We start from the raw sequence: 26821 nt of genomic DNA, 5'->3' as shown, positions 1-26821 counted from the left end.
TTTCCATCCCACAACCCAAGCACATCCCCCCACCCCCAAAACTGTCTCCTCCGGAGACCATAAGTTTTTCAATGTCTGTGAGTCAGCATCTGTTCTGCAAAGTTCAGTCTGTCCTTTTTGCAGATTCCACATGTCAGTGAAAGCATTTGATGTTGGTGTCTTATTGTATGACTGACTTCACTTAGCATGATAATTTCTTGGTCCATCCATGTTGCTAAAAATGCCAGTATTTCGTTCCTTTTAATGGCCGAGTAATATTCCATTGTGTAAATGTACCACATCTTCTTGATCCACTCCTCTGTCGATGGACATTTAGGTTGTTTCCATGCCTTGGCTATTGTAAATAGTGCTGCAATGAACATAGGAGTACATGTGTCTTTGCAAGTCGTGCTTTTCTCTGGATAGATGCCCAGGAGTGGGGTTGCTGGATCAAATGGGAGTTCTATTTTTAGTTTTCTGAGGAATCTCCATACTGCTTTCCACAGTGGTTGCACCAATTGACAATCCCACCAACAGTGTACTAGGGTTCCTTTTTCTCCACACCCTCTCCAGCACTTATTGTTTGTAGACTTTTTGATGATGGCCATTCTGGCTGGTGTAAGGTGGTGTTGACTTTCAATTGAAAAAAAAAAAAAAATAGACAAGATGGGAGTTCCCTGGTGGCTCAGCAAGTTAAGTATGCCATGTTGTCACTGTAGCATCTCAGGACACTGCTGTGGCATGGGTTTGACCCCTGGCCTGGGAACTTCCACCTGCCATGGGTGCGGCCAAAAAAAAAATAAATAGACAAGATGAACACTCATGAATGAAAGTAGGTCCAGAACTGACACATATGCAAGGAGAAACAGCTCCAATGCAATGAGTGCTTCCAACCAGGCACTGTGCTTACCTGTAGGAGGAGACCGAGGCACGGAGAAGGTAGGAAACCTGCCCTCATCAATGGACCGGTAAGTGAGCTCTCAAGATTTCCTTCCCAGGAATAAGGAGCAGCCCTAAAATGTCTGTAGCAGGAATTGGTATTTTTATGCAGCACAGTGGGTGGTAACTGTTTCCATTCTCCTCTCCTCTCCATTTTTTTCCTTACTCTCCATGTTCAAGAATTGCAGATTTCAGTTCTCCCTTTTAGGACTCTAATATTTTTTTATGTCCCATCTATGGCAGTACCAGATCCTTTAACACTCTGCCCCTGGCCAGGGATCAAACCCGTGCCTCCACAGTGACCAGATGATTGTTTTTGTTTCAAGCTGATGCAGTCAGATTTTTAACCCACTGCACCACAGTGAGAACACCTCTAATTTATTTATTTATTTTTGCCTTTTTTTTTTAGGGCCACACCCATGGCATGTGGAAGTTCCCAGGTTGAGGGTTGAATTGGAGCTATAGCCACCAGCCTACGCCACTGCCACAGCAACTCAGAATCTGAGCCACGTCTGCTTCCCACACCACAGCTCACGACAATGCCAGATCCTTAACCCACTGAGCGATGCCAGAGATCAAACCCACATCCTCATGGATACTAGTCAGATTTGTTTCTGCTGCGCCACAACAGGAACTCCTTTGGTCATTTTCTCTAGTTGTGAATTAAACTCCCTAAGCTTCAGTTTCTTCATCTATAACATGGGAGTGGTAATATATTCATATAGGGCTGTAGGGCAGAATTAAATGGGATAATGTTTGTGAGATATTTTGCATGATGTCTGGCATATAAGTGCTCAGTGAATGTCATTATTATCCATAAATATTTACTAAATACCTTTGCTGTGCCAGGCGCACATCCTATATTAATGAAATGTGTATAGGGAAGGACATTAAGCAAATCATCAGACACTTAATCATATAAAAACAATTGTGACAAGAGTTATGAATGAAGAGTATTAAAGTGCTTTGGTCGCATTTAACAAGAAAATTCCTAAGAGGAATCTGGAATATATAGATGGGTGGAGAGAGATCTTGAGGACCTGGAATTTAAGACCTAATGGATGCACCCAGTGCAAATTTCTTTATTACAATATTAAAAAGATGCAAGACATTCAAACAACCAATGTCTTCTCCCCGGTACTGTTTGCTTTCCTGAGAGTTGCAAAACTTTGGGGTTAGGATGCTCCTTAAAGAGTATTTTAATAGGAGTCCCCACTGTGACACAATGGGATCTGCAGCGTCTCTACAGCCCTGGGACGTAGGTTTGATCTCCAGTGAGGCATAGTGGGTTAAGAATCTGGTGTTGCTGCAGCTGCGGTATAGGTTGGAACTGTGGCCAAGATCTGATCCCTGGCCCAGGAATTCTGTATACTACAGGGTGGCCAAAAAGAAAAAAGAAAGAAGAAAAAGAAGCATATTTTAATAGGATGCTTTATGATGCTTGGGTCCCCAGCATGATGCTTCAGTGAGTGGTTATCCATCTGATCCTAGGACACTTTCATTGAAGGTACGACATATTTTCAGGGAAGCCCGAATCTGTCTTCCTATAGTTTTCGCCATGGTTCAGAATGCTAAGCCAGACCCGTGTGCTAGTCTCCTAGTTGGTATGCCTCCCTAGCTTCCCTCTTTAGTTAGGAAAATGTAAGCTTTCTGAAAAAAAAAAAAAAACTAGGAAAATAGAAATCTGCCAGAGCCCCAAGTTCTAGCATGTTCCCCAGCTGGCCACTTGCTTACCCTGATACCCATCTTGAGATGTAAAGTGGAGCTAACCTCTAACTCGCCAGAAGCAAATTGGAATAAGAGAAAACAACGAGTCTCATTATTTTCATGGTGACAAACTCTCACAGCTTTCTTCTCTTCTCGTGGAAATTTTCGTGGGAATGAGAGAGAGAGAGACAAACTGACCGCTAAGCCAGGTAAAAATTCTGCTGCTTCAACATTTGCGTGGGGAATGAAGACAGCTGGGCTGGAGTTGCTGAGGAAAACTATCCTTCTGAATAGCACATCCAGAAAATACTGTTTGCGGTTCTCTGACCTGTTCTGAATTCATCACTTAATTTGAGCTGATCCTGGGTGGGGCATTTCAGAGGGAAATCACCACAGCAGGGGACAGCCTTTCCTTAGAAACGGGCCTGTTTTAAGTCACAGAAAATCACGCCAAGCACCAGGGACCAGTTCTTTTTCAACAACCGCAAAGGCATTTATCTCTGCCTTTACTCTTGCTTCACCATTTTCTACGTTTATCCTTCAGGTATCTTTTTTCACAACCGAGACCATCCAGATTTTGCAAAACTCTCTGAACCACTGTCCTCACTACCCTAGGATGGCTGGACGTTTGTATGTGGTCTCCATTCCTTGGCCCTGGGGAGACTTTTTTTAGCATGCCACCTTCTGGAAGTCATTTGTTCGTTCCTTAGGATTAAGCTATGATACTTCAACCGCTATAACCAAAAACCAAACATCTTAGCGAACAAAAATGCTCTATCACTCCCTTGAGTTAACAGTTATGGAGTCCTCATGTGGCTCAGTGGGTTAAGGATCTGGTTTAGTCTCTGCCGTGACTTGGATCACTGCTGTGGCTCAGGTTCGATCTCTGGCCCAGAAACTTCCACATGCCATGGGAGGGGCCCTAAAGAAAAAAAAACAGTTACACACCGTTAATCTCATTGGTTGTAATTTTCCACTTTTCTATAATACTGACTAGGGTCTTTGAATGGCACTTGGTTCACTATGCTCAATTAAGTAGTTATCTAGGAAAGTAGATTTTCACCATCCCAGACACATGAACCTTGTAAGTCCTAGTATAGAATTTGTGCTCGATCTTGAATTCAGTGAAGAGTCACGGAAATTTTAATCAAGGAAGAGAAAAATTAGGCTATTTTCTCTGAATCTCTCTGGCCACAGTGTGAAAATAAGTTGGGGAGTGTCTGTTGTGGCTCAGTGGTAACAAACCCGACTAGTATCCATGAGGATGAGGGTTCAATCCCTGGCCTTGTTCAGTGGGTTAAGGATCCAGCATTGCCATGAGCTGTGGTATATAGGTCACAGATGTGGCTAGGATCCTGCATTGCCGTGGCTGTCATATAGGCCAGCCAGTTTGACCCCTAGCCTGGGAACTTCCATATGCCACAGGTGCAGCCCTAAAAAGACACACACAAAAAATGAAAATAGGTTGGAAGGCAGGAAGCTGAGGAAGCTGGGATGGGGTCCTAGCTAGAGACAGTGGCATGAACTAGGACGGTGACAAGGAGAATGAAGGTTGAGTGGTCTGGACCAGGTGACTGGATGGAGTGGAAGATAAGATTGACAGTGGGTCACCAGCTGGGACAACTTAGGGGAAGAGGTGTCATGTACTGAGGATGGAGCAGAGAAGAAAGAATAGGGTTTGTGAGAGACAGTGAGCTCAGTTTTGTTGTATTGAGGAATGAGATGGTTTGGGAACATCAGGAAAGATGTCTGATAAGAGGTATGTATGCAGAACTGGAGCTCAGGAACCAGATATGATAGAAACTTGAGAATTCACCAAGGCAAATAAAGAAATTTAAGTCATGCAGATGGATGAACTCCCTGACTTTTCTCTTTCCCCTTAGACTATCAGATAATTCCCTGTTGAGACCGTGAAAGCCTTGATTCAGTTTGAAAAGAATGAAGATGTTCCCAGCAAGCAAAACCGAGATTTCTCAACATTGTATTTATCAATGCATGTTGGCACGGTCCGTTCTTTTTTTTAAAGATATCTATAATCAAAACAGTGCCGTACTCGACTGAGTCACTTTTCTGGACAGCCGAAACTGGCAGAACATTGTAAATCAACTATACTTTAATTAAAAAAAAAAAAAAAAAAGCAGTTCTCTACCCTACTGCCTTTTAAAATTAAAAAGTAAATTTTCCCAATCCCTTTCTGCATTTTATAATTGGTTGGCCCAGCTATATTTAGAAGCCATGTTACAGCTTCTCCAAAAGCACCTTTTATTTTGAACCTAAGCTATTATAATGCATATGCATGTATGTTACGTCAGTTGGAATATCAGTCACTTTTGATGGTGGTCAGGCTCTCGCTGGGCTGGTCCAGCTCGAGTCTAGGGCTGGAGAGCAGCAGCAGTGGTCCATAGACAGCCTCCATCCCTGCCATAACCCAGGTGGGGAATGGGGGCACGCAGGGGCTGCAGGTGGAGATATCCAAGTATTGTCCATCCTCTGCCTTGAGCAGAGCCAGATGATATTCCAGGAGGATGGCTGTGTGATCAGGGGAAATGCCTCTGGGTGACCCCGTGGCCAGTGAGAGGGCCTGGGATATCATTTCCAAGTAGGGGCTTGTCTCAAGGGCTGAGATGCCCTATCTTTACAGGCAAACCACAGCTGACAGTCCATCAGGCAGCTCCCCTGTTCATCCCTTACTCCATAAGCACCAAACAATACAGCCCTGTCCCTACTGGCAAGACCCTGGGGTGGAGTCTTCTTTAGCCTTTAAGCTGAATGTGAAGGGACAGCATCCTGAGAACCCCCTGGCTTCCTCCCTGGGTGACTGATTTTGGCTGTTTTCTGTCAGTGCCTCGGATTTTTGGCATTTGACCTTGGATTCACATCCTACACATATGAAAGGCTGCTGATGACTATCATATCTTAATTACAAGTTCTGACCTTCCCTGCAGGACCCTATAAAATGTCTTTATAAGTACAGGAAGTAATCATTTTATGAAGTGCCTGCAACTTAGCTGTATAAAGCTATTTGTAGGATGGTTTTATTTTTATGAAATAGGAGTGTCTCAAAGATCGGGAAGATAAAGTGTTGGAATGAGAGTTCAGACAGGCCCCCTTCCTCCATTTAAGAGTGTGTTTCCAGGAGTTCCCGTTGTGGCGCAGTGGTTAACGAATCCGACTAGGAACCATGAGGTTGCGGGTTCAGTCCCTGCCCTTGCTCAGTGGGTTAACGATCCAGCGTTGCCGTGAGCTGTGGTGTAGGTTGCAGACGCGGCTCGGATCCCGCATTGCTGTGGCTCTGGTGTAGGCCGGTGGCTACAGCTCCGATTCGACCCCTAGCCTGGGAACCTCCATATGCCGCGGGAGCGGCCCAAGAAATAGCAACAACAACAACAACGACAACGACAAAAAAAAAAAAAAAAAAGAGTGTGTTTCCAGCTGTACGTAGTTGAAGCAGAAGTTTTATTTAAAAATGTCATTTTCTTCCATCAACAAATGTCATCCATTGATTGAATATACATTTGTTGAGAATCGTGTTCATCACTGAGGGAGATTTAAACGAAGGATAAGAAGTAGTATGTGCCTTTAAGGAGACATTAAAATAAGGATTGGGAACTTCCTGTGGTAGCTCAGTGGGTTAAGAGCCCAACATAGTGTCTGTGAGGATCTGGGTTTGATCCCTGGCCCTGCTCAGTGGGTTAAGGATCTGGCTTTGCCACAAGCTGCTGTGGAAGTCATCACGTTCTTTTGCAGGTTGTTTCCTTAGAAGCAATCTCCCTTCATAAACCAGTTTATTGGGGTTCCTGCTGTGGCTCAGAGGTTTAAGAGCCCGACACAGTGTCTGTGAGGATGTGGGTTCTATCCCTAGCCTCAGGAAAATGAATCTCTGTTCATATGCAGACTTGTATTTCATTTCATGGGCCATCTATTTACGAGTCTTGGGTTGAGAGGCTGGTGTTCTAGTCTGAGGTTCATCTGGCCAGCCTTCTTAGAGATTTCTGACTACCATTCCAGGTAAATAAGCTAAAGACAATTGTCTGGCTGAGAATTGCCCAAGAGTGGCCCCTGGATGAAATTCAGAAGGGCTCAGGTAAGTCATTGCGACAGAGTCAAACCAGCAGCCCAACACGGAGATAGCTGGTGGATTCCAGGATGACAAGAAACTTGGGTCTCTGCTTATAGTCTGATTTCAACAGCTTTTCTCTGGGGTTTGGTTTCATGGGGCAGAACTTTCTTCTTGGCAAGAAGATGCCAACCAACCTGGCCTGAATGCTGCTTGGCACTGGACTCCTTGGCCTGGGGAACTGGCCACCTGTTTATGTGACAGCTTGCATCTCTCTCCTGTTCATTGGATACAGACCAGCCACATTGGACCGGTACCATACACAGAGAGACCACTGGTTGGACAAGGAGATTTTCTCCTGTGGTCACATAACATTAATTTCTCCTTTGGAGTCCACAGTTAAATTGATATCATTTAAACTCCAGCTTTCAGATTGCGATACCTTCAGAGAAGCCCTTCCAAGATCACCTCCTGCTGTTCTTTTCTCCAGTGTCTGAATATCACAACTTTTAAATGATGTATTTATTGATGATACTACACTCCTGCCCTTTCCTTCCATTATCTCAGAAAACCTACTGTCATCCAATGACAACAGCTGAACCTACTACCATTAACACTCCCTGTGCCCAGGAGTTCCCATCATGGCTCTGTGTTAACAAACCCAACTAGTATCCATGAGGACACAGGCTCTATTTCTGGCCCCATTCAGTGGGTTGAGGATCTGGCATTGCTGTGAGCTGTGGTGTGGGTCACAGATGCAGCTCAGGTTCCTCTTTGCTATGGCTGTGGTATAGGCCGGCAGCTGTAGCTGTACTTCAACTCCCTAGCCTGGGAATGTCCATATGCCTCAGGTGTGCCCCTAAAAAGCAAGCAAGAAAGAAAGAAAGAGAGAAAGAAAGAAGTGGGGGTGTTCCCGTCGTGGCTCAGTGGTTAGCAAATCCAACTAGGAGCCAGGAGGTTGCAGGTTCAATCCCTGGCCTTGCTCAGTGGGTTAAGGATATGGCGTTGCCATAGGTCACAGACATGGCTCAGATCCCACATTGCTGTGTCACTGGCATAGGCCAGCAGCTACAGCTCTGATTAGACCCCTAGCCTAGGAACCTCCATATGCCGTGGGTGCCGCCCTTAAAGGACAAAAGACAAAAAAAAAAAAAGGCGGGGCAGGGGGAGCTGAGCAGAGTCTGTGTCTAGTTCTGACTGAACCAGAGATGAGCAGAAACCACTTCCCCGTCTCACCCATGCTATGTTCATCTGTACAGGAGAGGGCTGACAGTGCCTGCTAGTTTCTTAGTTTCTGCCACTCTTCACATTCTAGCATTCTGTGACTCTGGCTAATTAAGGTTTGTCCTAACCCAGGGTCTCTCAAAGTTGTCACTGAGATGTCAAGTCTTCGGGTGAGTGAAAGGAAGCATAGACGTTGGGAGGCCAGAACTGAGAAGACTGACGCATAGCTTTGGGCTTCTATCCCCAGTCACTCGAATTCTGAGAGAGCTGAGCTGAAGAGGAACCTCCTAATTATCAGCGCTGGGTTGGAATTTGAGTACGCCCTTTTTATCCTCACTGGGTTTTAGAGTGAACTGGAACACTGGTGGAGCAAACTCACTTAGGAAACCAACATTGACGTGAAAATGGTTTTCTTTGTATTGGGGCCATTGAGAGCAAATTTTACTCTAATGCTGTAGTTAAAATAGGACTCTAGTGACCAAGCCTTCACTAGGATGGTCCCATGGGTCCCCTATTATAAGCCTACAGATGACCCCCAGATCAGGAACAAAAAGATACTTCCAATGAAGGGGACATCAAGTGATGAGACTTCAGTGACATCCTTGGAAATTATCCATTGCGATTTTTCCTTGGATCTAGAGCTCTTGACAATGAAAGCAAGGATTTTGAATCTTCGAGGGTGAAGATGTTGATGGTATTCAGGGATAAACTTATGCTCTGCCCATGAATCTGACCAAGTTTATCAGAGTGTTTGGAGGGTCCTAAAAAGAGAAAGAGTTACAAATTCTGTAGCAGACCAAACAGAAGAGGAAGCCCGGTGAAGGGAAGAGCCCCTTAGGGCTTGGGGATGTTCCAAAGCTCAAGAATTAAACCAGGAAAATTCACATGCAAGCGATGCCCTGACCTAGAGTGAGGGGTCTTGGGAATTAAGCCAGGAGCTCTTTGCTCCTCTTAGAGCAGTGTCTGGGCAGACATCCTTGAGCACCACGTACTACAGTGACAAGAGAGACAGGAGGACCCAGGCTCCTGTGGATAAGTCAAAAAAGTCTGTCTTTTTCTATGAAGCATGGTGAGAAAAACTAGAGTGCTAGATACCAAGGGATGTAGCATCAGAAAAACTGATAACGTAATAACTTGAGCAGAAGCTGGGCAGAAAAAAAAAAAAAAAGAGAGAGAAACCACCAAAGGAAAGTAAGGGCAGGAAGAGAAATAAGGGCTGTGGCAGAGAAGAAAATCAGGCCACACTGTGAAGAAGAGTCATAAGGACACTAAGGAGGCTCATTGCTTCATTCAGTTGATCGGTCAAAGAATGGGCCATTCATTCAGCCACACTGGGAAGATGCCTTTGAGATGCCAGCAGTGTGCTGGGTCCTGGAGTTCCACAAGCAAGCAGAAGTGACAAGATACCTGCTCTGATGGAGTTTACAACCCAGTGGCTGGGTCTGCGGTGTCCTCCTGGAAGCTGGCGGGTTCGGCCCGGGAGCTCCCCACCGTGATGGATAATAGACCCATTATGAAGCATGATCCAGCTGCCTTCTTGTTCCAGAGAGCGTCATCCTCATCCAGAAAAAAAGGGGGGGGGTGGGATCTGAGAAGAAACTGATGTTTGGAACAGAAATATTGAGGAGTTCAGAGAAGACGGTTCCCAAGCAGAAAGATCTGGGCAGGGGAGATGACTGGATGAACACACCCTGACTGGGATGAGGAAGGAACAACTCTTTTGCAAGCCTGATCGCAGCTCCATCTTCTCTTCCTAGGAGAGGAAAAGGACGGGAAGAAAGAAATCTAAAGATGTGAGTAATGCAAATAAAAAAGGATGGAAACAGCCCTGTGCTGTCTTTTCTTAACTTTGGCCAGATGTCTGAGTTATGAGTCCCTCTCCTAACCCCAGCCAGGAGCCACCCAAAGAGCATTACCCCGAAGGGAGGAGGAGCACTGCCGGCAGGAGAGATGAGTCCCCTGAACCGACCCTGTGGAATAGTCAGGCTGGGAGCAGGCAAGTGGCTTGAGGTTTAGACCCATCTAGGCACTGTCGCACTCTTGAAGGGACAGAACAAATGGTTTCATTTATGGGAAAGTCTCTGGACCAGAAGAAGCTCCCACTCACTGTCTAAAAAATTCAACATCTGGAGATTAGCTTGGATTAGCGAGACAGTATTCCTGGATGGTTATATATGGACTATCTGACTTTCACAGTTTAGTGTAAGTTCATTTTAACCATCTCCCTTTCTCACCCTACACCTCAGCTGCAGTGAGGAGATGGGTGTTTTGAGCAGAGCACAGGAGGGAAAGGACCTATATTTACCTCTGAAACTGTGGACACAACAGGATGGTCAGAGTATCTTGGCTCTGGGTGGTCCAGACTTGGGATTAAGGGGGCCTCAAAGGATGAGAAGGAAGGGACTCGAAGGAAATGTGGGGATGTATGAATGCAGACAGGGCTCTGTAAGCAAAAAGCATGTCCCTGGAGGAATTGTGGGAAATTCCAAGGATCCCCCATCACCGTATCAGCATTCACATTCAGAATTCATGTATATTGTTTTTCTTTTTTTATAATGAAGATTAGTACTTATTAACATGAGGTGGAAACACATTCACAATAGTTTATTAAATAAGAAATAGCAAGATGCTGGAGCTCCTGTTGTGGTTCAGTGGTAATGAACACGACAGTATCTATGAGGACTCGGGTTCTATCCCTGGCCTCTCCCAGTGGGTTGAGGATCCAGCATTGCTGTGAGCTGTGGTGTAGGTTGAAGATGCGGTTCAGATCCTGCGTTGCTGTAGCTGCAGCCTAGGCCAGCAGCTGCAGCTCCAATTCAACCCTAGCCTGGGAACTTCCATATGCTGCAAGTGCGACCATAAAAAAAGAAATAGCAAGATGGAAAGCAATATGGATTGAGTTTTTATGAAATTAATTTGTATCTCTATAGGCATAGGAAAAGATTGAGAAGGACTCATATCATAGTATCAACTGAAGGCTTTTTCTTTAAGAAATAAGCCTGATTGTTCATTTACTTATTTTGCCTGTCTTCTACAGTGATACTTTAAGATAAGTCGTTTTATTTTATATTATTGATGTATTTTTATTCAAATATAGCTGATTTACAATATTGTGCCCATTTCTGCTGTACAGCAAAGTGACTCCGTCATGCATAGATGTACATTCTTTTTCTCATATCATGCCCCAGCCTGTTCTATCCCAAGATACTGGACACCGTTCCCTCTGCTATACATTAGGACCTCAATGTTTTTAGTTTAAATTCTTCATACTCCCCTCTCTTGCTGATTTACAGCATAATGAAATTCTCAGACAAGGTAGTTTCGGGTGTGCCCTGCCCATATATCTTCATTAAGCCCCAGCCAATGCCTACCTTGTGAGGTAGGTTCCCTTGATCATGTCACCGTTGCTCTTAGGAAGAAATAATATAGGCATCAGAATGTAAGATGAATTTTTTCTGGAACTGCACATATTCACACAAAACCACCATTCATGTTGGTATTGGCTGCTGCTTCACCTCTCAGATGAAGTTTGAAAAACCATCTTTCTAGTTTAACGCCCCCAACCATCCACTCCCTCATTCTTCCTGCACCATCCTCTTCCCCTAGAGATGTATTATTCCAATATAGTGTGAGATCCCATAAAGAAACCTAAGCCCCAAGTTCAAGACTTTCCAATTTCAAATCCCAGTTCTATCAGTAACTATCTGCCTGAGTGACCCTAGTTGAATTGTTCCGTCTCATTAAATCTCAGTTTCTTCATTTGTAAAATGGAGATGTTTGTAGGAATCATGCAACTCTTAATGTTACTAATGGTGATTAAATTGTATATAAAGTGTTCCGCACAGAGCCTTGCTCAATCCAGACACTCAATATGATTAAATTTATTATAATTATAGGAAAAAAGCTTTGGAACTAAAGAATAATGCTTTCTCGCTTGACCATTGTGTGCACGTGTGTGTGTGTGTGTGTGTGTGTGTGTGTGTGTGTGTGTTTTAATTTATCTGAGACACATTGACTTTAGCAGAGACTGTGCTTCAGAGATTTTTTTTTTTAATGCTCCCATCAATTTTGTACCATTTTGGCTTCTTTAGTTTTGCAGTACCCAAAGTTTTTCCTTTGTTTAGATTTATGAAATCCTCTACTAAATTTCAGGGCATTGTCTGCCAGAGTGGATTTTAAGCATACCCATCACTTTGTCATGACTTTGCTGGATCGGTAGAGCAGAGAGAAAAGGAAAGACATTAGGAGTTCCCGTTGTGGCGCAGTGGTTAACGAATCCGACTAGGAACCATGAGGTTGCGGGTTCAGTCCCTGCCCTTGCTCAGTGGGTTAAGGATCCGGCGTTGCCGTGAGCTCTGGTGTGGGTCGCGGATGCGGCTCGGATCCCGCATTGCTGTGGCTCTGGCGTAGGCTGGCAGCTACAGCTCCGATTCGACCCCTAGCCTGGGAACCTCCATATGCTGCGGGTGCGGCCCTAGAAAAGGCAGGAAGACAAAAAAAAAAAAAGGAAAGACATTAAAATCAAGACCTTAGACTGAGGCAAAGGAAAAAAGTTGTGCAGAGCATAAAGAGTGGACTAGGAGTTCAAATAACAAATGCTGGAGAGGGTGTGGAGAAAAGGCAACCCTCCTACACTGTTGATGGGAATGTAAATTGGTGCAACCACTATGGAAAACAGTATGGAGGTACCTTAGAAAACTAGACATAGAACTACCATATGACCCAGTATCCCAGTCTTGGGCATCTATCTGGACAAAACTTTCCTTGAAAAAGACACACACACCTGCATGTTCATTGCAGCACTATTCACCATAGCCAAGACATGGAAATAACCCAAATGTCCATCAACAGATGATTGGATTCGGAAGATGTGGTATATATACACAATGGAATACTACTCAGCCATAAAAAAGAATGACATAATGCCATTTGCAGCAACATGGATGGAACTAGAGACACTCATGCTAAGTGAAGTAAGTCAGAAAGAGAAAGACAAATGCCATATTATATCACATATCTGGAATCTAATATGTGGCACAAATAAATCTTTCCACAGAAAAGAAAATCATGGACATGGAGAACAGACTTGTGGTTGCCAAGGGGGAGAGGGAAGGAGTGGGATGGATTGGGAATTGGGGGTTAATAGATGCAAATTATTGCCTTTGGAATGGATAAGCAATGAGATCCTGCTGTATAGCACTGGGAACTATATCTAGTCACTTATGACGGAGCATGATAATGTGAGAAAAAAATGTATACATGTATGTGTAACTGGGTGACCTTGCTGTACAGTAGCAAATTGACAGAACACTGTAGACCAGCTATAATGGAAAAAATAAAAATCATTATAAAATTAAAAAAAAAGAGTGGACTAGGAGTTCAATATCCCTTTATCCATCACTATATTAGTACTGTAGCTACTAAGTTTGTGACAGCCACTTTACTCATCTTTTTCTAATTTGGAAATGGAGTAATTGAATAAAATAACCTCTAAGACACTTCCTGCTTTGAGTGTCCATGATTTTGCCAATTCTGCTGCCAAGAGCTATGAGATAGTTACCCTCAAAGACGTAAAGAGGCCTGAAACTTGATTCCTGCCAGGCAATTTAATGGATGACTTGAGCAGGTGAAGAGGACAGAAAAGGGCATTTTAGACATCTGGACACAACTTGAAAGGACCCCCAAAAAGAGAGAGAGAGAGCAATGATGCGGAGAAAAGCTTGTAGTGAGTCTGGCTAGAGTATATGTATTAATGTCAGAAAGGAAGAGGGGCTTAGCTTGAGCATGGGGAGTGGCTCCTGAATGTCAAGCCATGGATAAGCCATTGGCTGCTATTGGAGTATGTTGGGGCAGGCAAGGGTACTGTAATATCAAAAGGCATCATCAAGGAAAAATAATCTAAAATCACTGGTCAAAGTTGGCAATGCTAATATTTTATAATTTGGGGGGTTCTCATTAAAATATACAACTCCCATATTCAGGAGAGGAGGAAGTCATAATTATTTAGCCTGTGCCTGTGTAATACTGCATCAAAGAAAAAGGGAATATTCAGTTAACCCTACTGGAATGGGAATTTTTGAATGGATTTCAACTTATTTTGAAGTTAAGGCAAAACAAATTGCACATGTAGACTTAGCCTAAATTCCATGATTTAAAGCTTCTTAGCAGATGTCAAGGGGTGTTTCATCACTAAGAACCTGAGCTGCCCTACCCTTTGGGTCTCTTCCTATACATGATAATGTACACATGAACCAAGTGAGAATAGCCTTTGAGAAATCACCAAGGGGTTGCATTCATAGGTGGCAGTCTGTCAAATGTGAAAACACAAATGCATTTGGGATCACTGGAAACTGTTTAAAGGTATGAAAAGGTGTTTGCTGGAGTTCCCACTGTGAAGAAAGGGAAACAAATCCAACTGGTAACCATGAGGATTCAGGTTCAATCCCTCGCTCAATGGGTAAAGGATCCGGCGTTGCCCTGAGCTGTAGTGTAGGTCACAGATTCGGCTTGGATCTGGTGTTGCTGTGGCTGTGGTGTAGGCCGGCAGCTGCAACTCTGATTCTGCCCTAGCCTGGGAACTTCCAGGTGAGCCCTAAAAAGCAAAAAAAAAAAAAAAAAAAAAAGTGTTTGCTTTCTTTTCCTAGACGTTTGGGCTGTCGGCTGGCAAGTAACATGTATGAATCTGTGTGTTTTCTTCTAGGGTCTTTCTTTCCTGATTTCAGGCCCTCAGAAACAGTTTTTAAAATAGCATTTTGGCTCGGATACCTAAACAGCTGCATCAACCCCATTATATACCCGTGCTCCAGTCAAGAGTTTAAAAAGGCCTTTCAGAATGTCTTGAGAATCCAGTGTCTCCGCCGAAAACAGTCTTCCAGACACGCCCTGGGCTACACCCTGCACCCCACCAGCCACGCCCTGGAGGAGCAGCACAAGGACTTGGTGCGAATTCCGGTGGGGTCTGGAGAGACCTTCTATAAGATCTCCAAGACCGATGGGGTCTGCGAGTGGAAATTTTTCTCCTCCGTGCCCCGGGCCTCTGCCAGGATTACGGTGCCCAAAGACCCGTCCGCGTGCACCACTGCCCGGGTGAGAAGTAAAAACTTTCTGCAGGTCTGCTGCTGCATGGGGCCCTCCACCCCCAGCCGTGATGAAAACCATCCAATCCCAACCATTAAGATCCACACAATCTCCCTCAGTGAAAATGGGGAGGAAGTCTAGACACGGGAAAGGTCTGGAGGAAGAGAGGAGGGCGGCGGGAGGGGTGGAGACCTTAGGTACCAACTCCAACTTCCTGGCAGGAAGACCAGTTCACTTTTCCTGGATGACAAGACAGGACCATTAAACCAGGGACCATCTAGGGATGGGGCTGGGGAGGAGCCCGCTCCGGGGCGGTGGGTAGGGCTTGGGGAAGAGAGAGGAGGCGATCCCTCAACCATCCAGTTCACGCTGATGAGAAACCTCCTTTCCTTGAGGCTAATGCTCTCCGAGTCGTCCTCCCAGCCCTCTCTCCTTGTCTGGCCCTGTCAACGAAAAACACCATGGGAAACAGAATTTCATACACAATCCAAAAGACTATAAATATAGGATTATGATTTCATCATGAATATTTTGAGCATGCACTCTAAGTTTGGAGCTATTTCTTGATGGAGTGAGGGGATTTTATTTCCAGGCTGGACTTACTGACAGCCACGTTGAATATGGATGGGGAGGGGGGCCTGGAGAGGAGGAGGCTTCAGTGGGTGTTTGGTATCCAGACACGTTAGTTTTAGAGCCGGTTTTAAATCCCACCGCTTCTGATGACATCCAGGTCCTCAGCTTGGGTGAAACTTGACAGCGAGATTTACCTCTGGCTGCCATTTGACCAGATATGGCTCCTGACACCCTTAAGGATGAGGGTGAGGGACACTCATGATGTCTCCGAACTACTGGGGCACATGATCTATGTATGCTTGGGGCTGGAGAGCTTTGAAAGAACCAGTTGGCGAGAGGATGGCTTTTCCTAATGGAAGACAGTAGACATGAGGGTCCTTTTTTTACCTTGACTACTGTGGACACGATGCCATTAAGCAATTTCAAGTTCAGGTGGGGGAAGGCTTCTCGTGTAACATATTTAAAGATCAGGAGCTTGGGGTGGGGTGGGTGCTAATTTCACGAGAAAACAGAGATTACTCCACAGCCTTTTCGAAGTGGCCTCGAAAGGCTCTTTTTGGCAAATCACTTACTTTTTCCACAATGCCATTAGGAAAATCCAAAGCTTGTGATATTCTGAAAGGCACATCGAGACCCCCATTTTTTTTCTCAGCTGTTTCACCGTTGCATAATGAATGAAGTTCAAGGTCCCCAGGGTGCGCGGAACACGTTGGAATGAACCTGATGATGCAGGCGTATCTTTCCTGAACTTTGAAAGGTACCCATGTTTATCTTGGGAGGATACTTTCTGGTCACCAAAAAACCCATCAAAAACCAAAGTGTGCAGTTTTTGACAGAAGCCTGTTTATTCTGATAAAAGATCCCATGGCCCATCCACTGCACTGATTTCCACTTTTTACAGGAATCCTGGGGAATACACTCTTTTTTTACTTTAAGTCGACCAAATTTTGGTAAACCTTAATAATTCAGTATATTACTAAGATACAGATGGTGACTCTATGTCAAAATTAATATATTTTCACATTCCTCAATAAGGATTTAGGTTTTTTTGAAATACTTCTTGACTAGAATCGCTGTTCTTAAAACTACTGACCATTTCTGTGGCCCTCTTTTCCCTCTCAGAATTTTAAAGCAGATTGTAGCCAATATTTAACCCTCACCACAAGGTAATGCCTCCCTTCATCTTTTCCTTCTTTGCTTGCAACACAATAATCATTTCCTGAAATCCTGCTAAAAAGCTCATTTCTTTGCACACTGCCACGGAGGGTATGTTTGCATATGGCTTTGAGTTTGGTTGTGGGTTGCATTTTGACATCGAATATGATTGCTTTCTCAGACCTTTCCGGAAAGTGTCTTGCTATTGACCCAAGAGACACTCTGCCTTGTGCTCGTAACTTGGATCCTGGCAGTAGATGTTGGCTGGATTTTTAGACTCTTCTGGTCTGTTTGCATGTCCCATAACTGCTCTACCAGATGTGGGTGTCCTATTATGGATGTAGGCCTCAAGGAAGAACCAGAATATGCAAACCCCACTTAAGTTTCCTTGTTGAAAAGAGCTTCTTTTAGGACCTGATTTTTTTTTTTTAACTTTGTGGCTGCACCGGCAGCATATGAAAGATCCTGCAGCTGCATCCTACATTACAACTACAGCAGAACCAAATCCTTTAACCCACCGTGCCCAGCTGGGGATCAAACCCCTGCCTCCTGAGCAGCCTGAGCCGCTGCAGTTGGATTCCTAACCCACTGCTCCATAGCAGGTATCCCAGGATCTGAATTTTAAAAGCCACTTACCAGGCTCCCCCTGACAGGAAGAACATCCCCATGAAAAGAATAGTAACAGTTTTTCTGCAGCAGAATATGACTCCATATGTGAGATATTTTTTAAACACATTTACAGACAAATTTAAATTTTAGCCACTAGAAAGCTTAAGATCAGGGAGTCCTCGTCATGGCTCAGTGGAAACGAATCCAACTAGTATCCATGAGGATGCGGGTTCAATCCCTGGCTTCATTCAGTGGGTTGGGGATCTGGCATTGCAGTGAGCTGTGATGCAGGTCGCAGACATGGCTCAGATCCTGTGTTGCTGTGGCTGTGGTGTAGGCCGGCAGCTGTAGCTCCAATTCAGCCCTTAGCCTGGGAACTTCCATATGCTCTGGGTGCAACCCTAAAAAGCGAGGGAAAAAAAAAAAAAAAGCTTAAGATCACCAGAAAGCTAACCTTAATGCCATTTCTAATCAAAATAAACAACTAGAAAATCTTCCGGTCATCCCATAAAAGCCATGACAATTGTATTCATGTAAAACGATCCATAAATAATTGTCTGCTACACTCTTCTCTATCCCCACTCCCTCCAGGGAGGCAAACTTTAACATTTTTTTCCTTTCCCATGACATTATATTAGGTATAAACATGCTAATTTTACAAGAAATTGATCATGTCACCCGAGACTTAGTCAAAGGGGGATAAACAATACACGAGTTATTTTTTACTCATCCTCAAAAATCTGTACCTTTGAGCATGCCAAAAACTATTTAAAATTGTCACAGTTAAACAAATGATTGTCATGTTTATACTCAGATGTTTACTGCTTCTATTTGGAGTTTGAAGAACGTACCCAGAGTAACAGTGATCTGAATGTTTTCTCTAATGTGTTATAAAAAGCAGTTGCTTTGGAATTGTCTAAACATCCCCCAAAGATCAACTTGACATTGGGGGGGGGTAGGTAAAATTGAGTTTCATCTTCATTTCAAATGGCACGCATGAAAAGAGACCTTGCATCTCTTTATCACGAATTTCCCTAAGACCTTTTTGCAAGGGTTTCAGAAAAGCATTTTACTTGTCACGTTTTCTTCCTTGTACTTCCCACGTGCCTCGTCAAAAATTGCTGCTACCTGTGGATCTTGGTGTCTGCTTACGCTCTGCAAAGGATTAAGGCTTCTAAGTCTCCACCACCTACTTGGATTGGTCCCTCCACAGTAGACAGTGACACTTAGGCAAATTAAATATTTTCTTAAGCCTTTTTTTGTGTGTTAGGTGCTACTGTGTGCCAGGTATTGACAGAGCATGTGGTACCCATTGTCTCTAAACGTCATAGCAAGTCCACTATTCTTACTTGAGAGAGAAAATAAGTTTGATAGTTAAGAGGGACTATGGACTCACCCAAGGCCAAGGAAGAATCGTGATTCAGTCCTGGGTCTTTCAAACCCATAAGTCCCCATGTTTTCCGCCAGCACCTCAGCCTCCTACGGCATGAAAGTCAAAGCCCTCCAGTTGGGATTGGATATGCTGAAGATACTAAACCATATCCCAACCTTTTAATGTTTGCTTTCTTTGGGATTTGTTTTCCAATTTACCCCAGGAAATGTGCTGCCAAACCCAAGAGCAGGTCATGATTGGGTTTGGTGCCTACGATGCTAACGCTCAGACTGCACCACTTTTGTAGGGGATAATGGCCTGGAATGTTATACCAGCCTAGCAAGAAGGACCAATTCTACCATGCTGGGAGAGGATGGACAGCTAAGAGAATGCAGAAGAGGCCACGCTGACCTAGAACAAAATGCTTGGTGCAGTGTGTTGAAGTTATTGACTGCCAACCACAGTTCATCAGCACGTTCTTGGGAAGTGTATCCCTTTTTTAAACAAATAAAAACAAATATGATATCACCCTCATTCCCCTGTACTCCAAAAAAATTGGGGTGGGGGGGCATTGGAGAGAAACAAGGAATCATAGATGTTTCACCAGGAATTACACGGAGCCTGGAGAGTGTGTCACAAGTAACAAATGTCATGTCTGTCACCAAGAGGAAATGGTTCAGGAGGCGGGTCTTCAGGTAGCCAGAGACCTTGGCAATCGAAATGAAGAATTAGTTGGTACCTGTGGCTCCTTCTTAGATGGAGTCCTCTTGTTCCTGGATTTTGCAAAGGAAAGCTTGATGTCCTGCGTGTGTCAGCCTCCTTCACCCCTCAGAGTGAGCCGTCACACAAACCTTCTGGCCCTGTAGGCTTCATGGTTATGTCCTGAGAGTGAAAACATGTTAGGAACTGTTTGCTTGGGTACGTTTAATTCTTCGCTCTTTAATCACTGCTGCTTAATCACAGCTTGACAGACCTTCTCACTTGCTTCCGGGGCTGTTGCTGCTCAGACGCTCTTGCCAAAAAAACATGTTGCCTCTGTGTATGAGTATGTGTTGACTTAATTAAGGAAAGAGCTCTCTGCTCGTCAGCAAAGAGAAAAGGGAGGCCACGCCCGTGGAAAATAAACTCCCGCAAGCAAAACCAGGGTGACTAAAGGAAAGGCAGAGATAGCCAATGTGGAGGCAGCAGAGGTATGCTCACTTGTTACTCTGATTTCTTTTTTACGCTACTAGGACTTTTAACCATGAAACTACCTGCACACAGCTCCCGTCAAGCTGGGTTGGAACCCCTGGCACCTGCTCCATGTCGACAAACTGCGCTGTGGAGCAGGGCTGAGCCCACGCTGCTGTGGGGTCTGCCATCTTCAAAAAGCAATGGCTGCAGTGGCCTCTGGCCCTCCAAAGTCCCTGCAAGATGAGTGAGTGGCGGTGACGGTGGTGGGGCTGGGCTGGCCAAAGCAAGTTAGGATTGGAGCAGAGGACACGGATCCCTTGCCAATACTCCCATCAGTATTACCTCTTTCACGCTTCCCCAGACCCAGATGTCATGGGGGCTGTGGGTGGACCTTACCTGCTCTCTAAGAAAAAGATCGTTTCTTTGCTACTGCAACATGGACAAATGAAGGAAGGACCATGGCAGTTGAGAGGAGAATGTTGAGGAGAAAGAAGACTTACCACGGCCATTGCTCACTCAAAGCAGGAGGGATGGTTTGGTAATGCGGTGTTGCAGCTGATAAACAAGGAACCGCCCTAAAGCTGATGCTTTTTTCTTTCCAAAGATGGAATGATTGTCTTTCTTTTACTTGTGGCTCAGGAGTTACTACGTTACCTTTTCCTCCATATTATAGTTAATGTAGCATGTTCTAAGCTAGAAATAATTATTGCTAAACTATGAGAAATACAGATTTAATTAGGCAAAGAAAAATCTAAGAGCAATTTGTACTGTATTGGGAGAAAAAAAAAAATGAAGGCACTGACCTAGCAAAAAGCCTAAATACAGAAGTGCATTCAGATGTGATTGAAAAGAAGCTAAGACAGAAAATCCCAATCCAAGTTTAACATTTTCTGCTGCTTATATAATACTTTATACTGGTCGAAGTACTTTTGCCTAATCTTGAGTCATTCCTGTGAGGTAGAAAGAGAAGGAAGGAATTATTTTCCTTACTTAGCATATGAAGAAGCAAGGGGAGGGATGATGCACGGTTGAAGGATTTCTCTGAATATCCTCAAATCCAGCCTCTGACTTCTTTTTCCATGATGCCTCCCATATCCCCAAGGTCCACTGCGTTTCTTGAGACCCTGACATTCACATTTCACTCACTCACCTCTGAGCCATATTTTCAGCTCTATTTGCATCTTCTCTCCCGCTGTCTCTCTGCCAGCAGCTGGGCGGAGCAAGATTGTTCTAGGGGCCGAGCGCATATTTGTCTAGGCTTCTATTGGCCATAAGACAAGCAGATGTAATTCTTTTGTTCTCCCAAGATGGGCAGGAGTAGAGCTAAGGACATAAGCAGGGCAGGGGGTTCTTGGCTTTCTCAACGGGGTGACCTATACGACAAAGCCGGCATGATTGATACGTTTAGGAACGCAAAGATCCCAGAGGGAGTTTTGAGAACACTCATTTTCCTGTGAGCCTGGGAGTTGTGTACACCCCGACCATCACCGTCAGCAAGCTGCTCGCTTCTCCTGCGCCAGGCACAGCACTTGGCACAAAAAACTGCAGAAAGGCACAGACAGTCCCCAGCTTATGACCTGGGTGTGTTCCAAGCTCATCGGTTGCATTTTTCCAAGAGGCATTGTTATAAATGGGCGCAGTGAAGGATGTTCTCAGATGAACCAAAAAATAAAAATCTATTTAATGAACCCCGGGGGTTAGCAGGCTTTTTCTGTAAAGGGCTAGATCGTCAATATTTTAGGTCTTGTGAGCCACACAGGCTCTGTCACACATTCTTCTTTGATTTATTTTTTGGACAACCCTCCAAAAATGTAGAAACCATTCTTAGTTCACGGGCTATTCCAAAAAAACAGGCCTTGGCCGGATTTAGCCGATGGGCCGTAATTGTCCACCCTGATCTCTGCCATCACTAGTTTACAGTGATACAGTGATATAGAAAAGGCTACGCTGTGGATTTGGGATTCAACATGCAAGGGTTTTTTTGTTTTGTTTTGTTTCAATATGCCATTGATACACCTACACTTGACTTCCTCGGTGTTTCCAAATTGTATGAGTTGTTGGATAAAGTGACGAGTTCACATTCGGGGATGGCACCTGCTCCACCTGACCCACCCACCCAAAAGCTATCCTTAGTACGTCATTGGATTTCCTATGCCCCCTCCCACTGTTGTGGGAGAATAGGCAGGTCAGCAGAAGCCCAGGGGTGCCCACGAGGGTCTTTCAGCCCTTCCCCTCACTAGCAACATGCCCCAACATGACTTGTGGACTCTCAGAGTAGCAACAGCCATTTGAGCAAGGCTAGTGTGAAATCCCTCCCAGAGCCCTGGAACCTGCTGACAGGAGGTCCCCAGAGGCTTTGGGGGCCACACTTGGCTCCTTGGGAAGACCTGACCACAGTGCAGGCACCAAGGTGCTTTTGAGGGTCTGCCCTGGAGCTCACCTGGACCCGTGGTCCAGAGAAGGTGCTGGCTGGGAAAAAAGCTGCCAAAAGACCGATGCTAGTTCCTAGCAGGAGCTCTCCTCCTCCTCACTTTCCTCCTCGTCCTTTTTGAAAATGACCTAACTAGACTCAAAATGACATCACTACGGGGAACATATTTAGCCCTCCCTTGAGATGACGAAGCCATATTTGTCTGAGCTTTGTGGGAGGGGCTTCCTTCCATGTCCTCAGAGCCTGGGCGGTCCTCTCTGAGGACCAAGGCCCCTCCTAAGCAGGTAAAGAAAAAAGGGACAGAGAGGAACAAGGGACAATTATTTCAAGCCCTAGTCATGCCAGGGGCTGGGAGACCAGGTCTATGTCTTCTTGGGAAGACCAGACATTCCCCTAGGAAAGCTCAGGTGATAAATGATAATGCTAAGCTTCTGAAAAGCTACAGTAAGATTCTAATCAGAGTACAGAGCACAGCAGTGGGGAACCCCGGCTGTGACGTCTCCAGTCCTGCAGGTGTGGGATCCCCCCAAGAGCCATCAATGAATGGGATAGGTTCTAACCCCCGCAAAAAGGTGAGGCCGCAAGATGGGACCAAGACTCAAAGGCAGAACCTGGTCCTGGGAGTTGGGTCGCTGAGGAGCACGTGGGAACCTGTGATCACCACAGGGCCCTAACCCCAGCAATGGGTTAGTTAATTCTATGTCACTGATGTCTGCTCTACAGATGTCTCTGTTAGCTTGGAAAACAGGTGCCAATCAGCCTTCAGGTAGCTGTTCCTCTGCTTAGTCTCACAGCCTAAGAGCAGAGAAAAGGAAGATGCACTTCCTTGACTGGATATGAGGATATGGATAGCCATTCACCACTCGAAGCCCTCTGAATTCAGACCTTCTGAAGGCCACCTCCCATTACCACTGCCCAAGCCCAGTGATGACAGTGGTACAACCTCAGCCTTTGCCACCCCTGCCTCTTGGGTCCACTGCCCTTGCTGTGTGTGGCCTTAGAGCACCTTGGCTTGGTCCCTGTACTTCTCTTGAGAAAACCTGATCCTATTTCTGTTTTATCAACCCATCCAAGCGCCTTATTGCGGACAGAAGTCTTGCTGCCAGGGCGCTTCCCTGATAGCCATCAAGGGATGGTTTCCCTTCTGCCTGATTTTTGCCTTTATCCTCCTTTGGATAGTGTAACCACGTAGCATCTGCTGTCATGCTTTCTGGGCAAAGAACAATGCTACTTAGGTTCCCGTCCCCAGAGACCCTCACATCAGAAATGTTTCTGGTTCCACAATATCCATCACAAGGGGATACCATTTTGTCCAGAGTTATGCAGTTGGCCAGAAATTAACAGGAGAGAAAAATCACCTGAAAAGGCGGGTCCTACAAAAGATTTAAGTGTATTTAAGTGAAACCATCCAAAAACAGGTTTGAATGAATGTAGCAATGGCTTATTGATTTAACCCCTAAAAAGAAAAAACTGTCTTTCTTCCCCCACTCTGGTCTCCATGCCTTTAGCTAAACGCAGTCTTATCTTCATAATGAAAAGCCTTCAGCTCCGCTGCTTGGCTAATTGAAGTCTCGCAGTTGGAAGGCCCTTGGCACATCAATCAAACGCTCAGTGTCAGTATGAATGTATCTTAGTCCCCAGCACCCTCCACACCAGACCCCGTGTCATAGCAGAGGTAACTGTGGAGGTCAAGTGCAGAGATGGAGAGAGAGAGCATTGATGAATGGGATTTAGTCAAAAATAAGGAGGCTCGAATTCAACCTGACAAGTCAGAAGGCTATTAAAAAGCAAGCCGATGATGGAGTTCCCACCATGGCACAACAGGATCCATGGTCTCTTGGGAGCAATGGGATGCAGGTTCGACCCCCAGCCCAGCATAGTGGGTTAAGGATCCCTCATTGCTGCATAGGTTGCAACTGTGGCTCGGATCTGATCCCTGGCCCAGAAACTCCATAAGTCGAGGGGCAACCAAAAAAAAAGTAAGCTGAAAAGTACTTTTTAAGAGCTGTAAATAGCAACTTATTGCTAGTTTCTATGTGCTTTCTTAATAGTGTTAAACATTTATTAGAGTCATTGAATGACAAGGGGGGTCCCCTTATTGCTTTTGTTTCCAAGTCCAGCAGCTCTCCCAACCCTCTGCCTTCCTATTCCAAATATCACACACAACGCTGGTGCCTAAACTTCAGCACACGAGAGTTAACGTTTTGCAACAGAAATTTTGCTTCAGCTTTGAAAGCCTGAAACAAAACACATGCTTTCTTCATCAGATGGGCGGGAGGAAAAGAGCTATTTTTGTCTCTGGGGTATAACGAGCCATAAGCAATCCATTTTCCAGTATTACCACACCTACTTGCTGACAACGAAACGAGTTCACTCCACGCCATGCACTGACATGGAGTATGTATAGATAAAGCTTAAAAATTACATTTTAGGGAGTTCCCATTGTGACTCAGAAAGTTAAGACCCAACAGTGTGGATTCGATCCCTGGCCTCACTCAGTGGGTTAAGGATCCAGAGTTGCTCTGGCTGTGGTGTAGCCAGCAGCTACAGCTCCGATTCGACCCCTAGCCTGGGAACTTCCATATGCCGCAAGTGCAGCCGTAAAAAAGCAAATAAAATAAAATAGAATAAAATTGGAGTTCCTCGGTGGCTCAGTGGGTGAGGATCTTGTGTTGTCACTGCTGCGACATGGGTCACTGCTATGGTGAGGGTTCAGATCCCTATCCCGGCAACTTCCACATTCCACAGACTCAGCCAAAAAAAAAAAAAATTATCTTAGGAAATAGAACTGGACATTGATTGGCCTAGGGAACTGTCAGCAGTAAGTGTTTACAAGACAAAATAGCAAAATCCAGTCATGACCCAAGGGCAGTTTAGATCTCAGCCAGAATTAAAGCCCACATCCCGAGAATACCAACTCGTAGTCTTAACTGATTTCAAGTTCTGCCTGTAAGAGCCTTGGCATTTCCGTGGACTCCATTTAAATGATCTCCAGGACCCCTCCGGGCAAGTGGCTTGACAGGAAAGTCCACTGCAAGCTCAGCTCACAAAGACCCAATCTGCCCAGGGCAGTCAGCCGGACTCAGAAGGCTGTGTTTGGCAGGGGACCTGCCACCATCTCCCTGCCAAACAGTCTCTCGTGACTCAGAATCTCAAATTTGTTTTAAACGGAGGGGAAAAGTCACTTTCAGGGATGAGGTTCTTGGCTCAACTCTGTTTGTACAAACACAGTCTGTGTCTATTTCCGTCTTCTGGGTTTTTCAAGCAGCTGCTGAGTTGTGACAAGGGTGGCCAGATGGGTGCTGGCCCAAATTAAAAAGAAGAGTTTTCCGTTCTTTCCATGCTGGGAGAAGGGAAACTGAGAGCATCACATTATAGGGAGCAGAATGTGACAGGGCTGTGGCCAACAGGGAAACAAGTGTGGGCTTCGAGCCACAAAGAACCAGCTCACTGCAGCCTGCACTTGGGAAAATGAATACGTTGGTTTGGAGGAAGAATTCTTATTCTACAGAAAGATAAAATTTTGATCATGTTGATGCAGTATGTCTAGGTTGGAAGAGTGTTCATTCATATGATTCATTAAAGATGGATCTGCTTTGTTTTGGGGGGGGGTTTGTTTGTTTGTTTTTGAGGTATGTGCACCCATTACCTGAAGCCAGCTTTGGGTCCACGAGCGCTGTCCCTACGACCCATTGAAGGGGGAGGGTCCCCAGCCCAGCCCCCCTTTCTTGCTACCCACTATCTTTTCAACCTAACTTGGGAGCCTGTTAAGTCTTCCCTGTCAGGTGAATTTCCTTCTTCATCAGTCGGGTTACTGACCGAGGCACAAACCAAACAGGTTACCCTTGACCACGCTGGGACAACAGGGATTTAAGAAACTGTTTTGAATGAAAAAGAGAGAAACAAGTTTGAGGGACACTAGCTTGGTGTTTTAAGAGTCAGCTTGGTACAACTCCCCCTGTTGTGTTCTTAAAAGTTAAATACTTTTAAGACGTTCCCTTTGTGAATTCTAGCCCATCCACAGAAGTAGAAGAAGGCAGGCTGCAAAACAAAATCACCTTCCTCCAAGGGAGGCTGCCATTCGCACGGGGCTCTCTCCCTCGTGTATCCGTTCTGTAATGTGCAGTGAGGGCTCCAAGCGTAAGACGGGAGGGTGCAGAGAAACAATGGTGGACGCATGGTCCTGGCCCCAGGGCACCTGTGGTCTATGGAGAGTTCAGGCAAGTCAGTTACAGCAGAGCGTGGTAAGCCTGCTGGAACATGGAAATTCACTTGGTATCCTGGGGGTTTAGTGGAAGACACCCGATCCAGCCTCAGAATTAGACTTCTCAAAAATGGTGACCTTGGAGTTCCTGCTGTGGCTCAATGGGTTAAGAACAGAACTAGTATCCGTGAGGATGCAGGTTCCATCCCTGGCCTTGCTCAGTGGATTAAGGATCTGGCATTGCCGTAAACTGAGGGGTAGGTCGTAGATGTGGCTCAGACCTCTCGATGCCATGGCTGTGACTATGGTATAGGCTGGTAG

The 26821-nt window shown here is 45.2% G+C and overlaps 1 protein-coding gene across 2 annotated transcripts in view; it reads left to right on the top strand.

Moving 5' to 3' along the window:
* Window positions 1-21553, top strand: part of ADRA1A (adrenoceptor alpha 1A) — a 103132-nt gene extending 81579 nt beyond the window's left edge. Inside the window, exons 3-5 of one of the 2 annotated variants that reach the window (XM_047761831.1) lie at window positions 14607-14992; window positions 16209-16313; window positions 19925-21553. In XM_047761831.1, the coding sequence (XP_047617787.1) occupies window positions 14607-14992; window positions 16209-16274 (452 nt within the window). In that variant the 3' untranslated portion in view covers window positions 16275-16313; window positions 19925-21553. Of the gene's footprint in view, window positions 1-14606; window positions 15468-16208; window positions 16314-19924 lie in introns of those variants that run through there. The other variant, XM_047761830.1, reaches the window with a different exon arrangement.
* Window positions 21554-26821: the final 5268 nt, after the last annotated feature.

The sequence above is a fragment of the Phacochoerus africanus genome, chromosome 15 (assembly GCF_016906955.1).
Source record: "Phacochoerus africanus isolate WHEZ1 chromosome 15, ROS_Pafr_v1, whole genome shotgun sequence".
NCBI lineage: Eukaryota > Metazoa > Chordata > Mammalia > Artiodactyla > Suidae > Phacochoerus > Phacochoerus africanus.
Note: the sequence above shows the minus strand (reverse complement) of the source record. Positions and strands in the feature narration are given on the sequence as shown.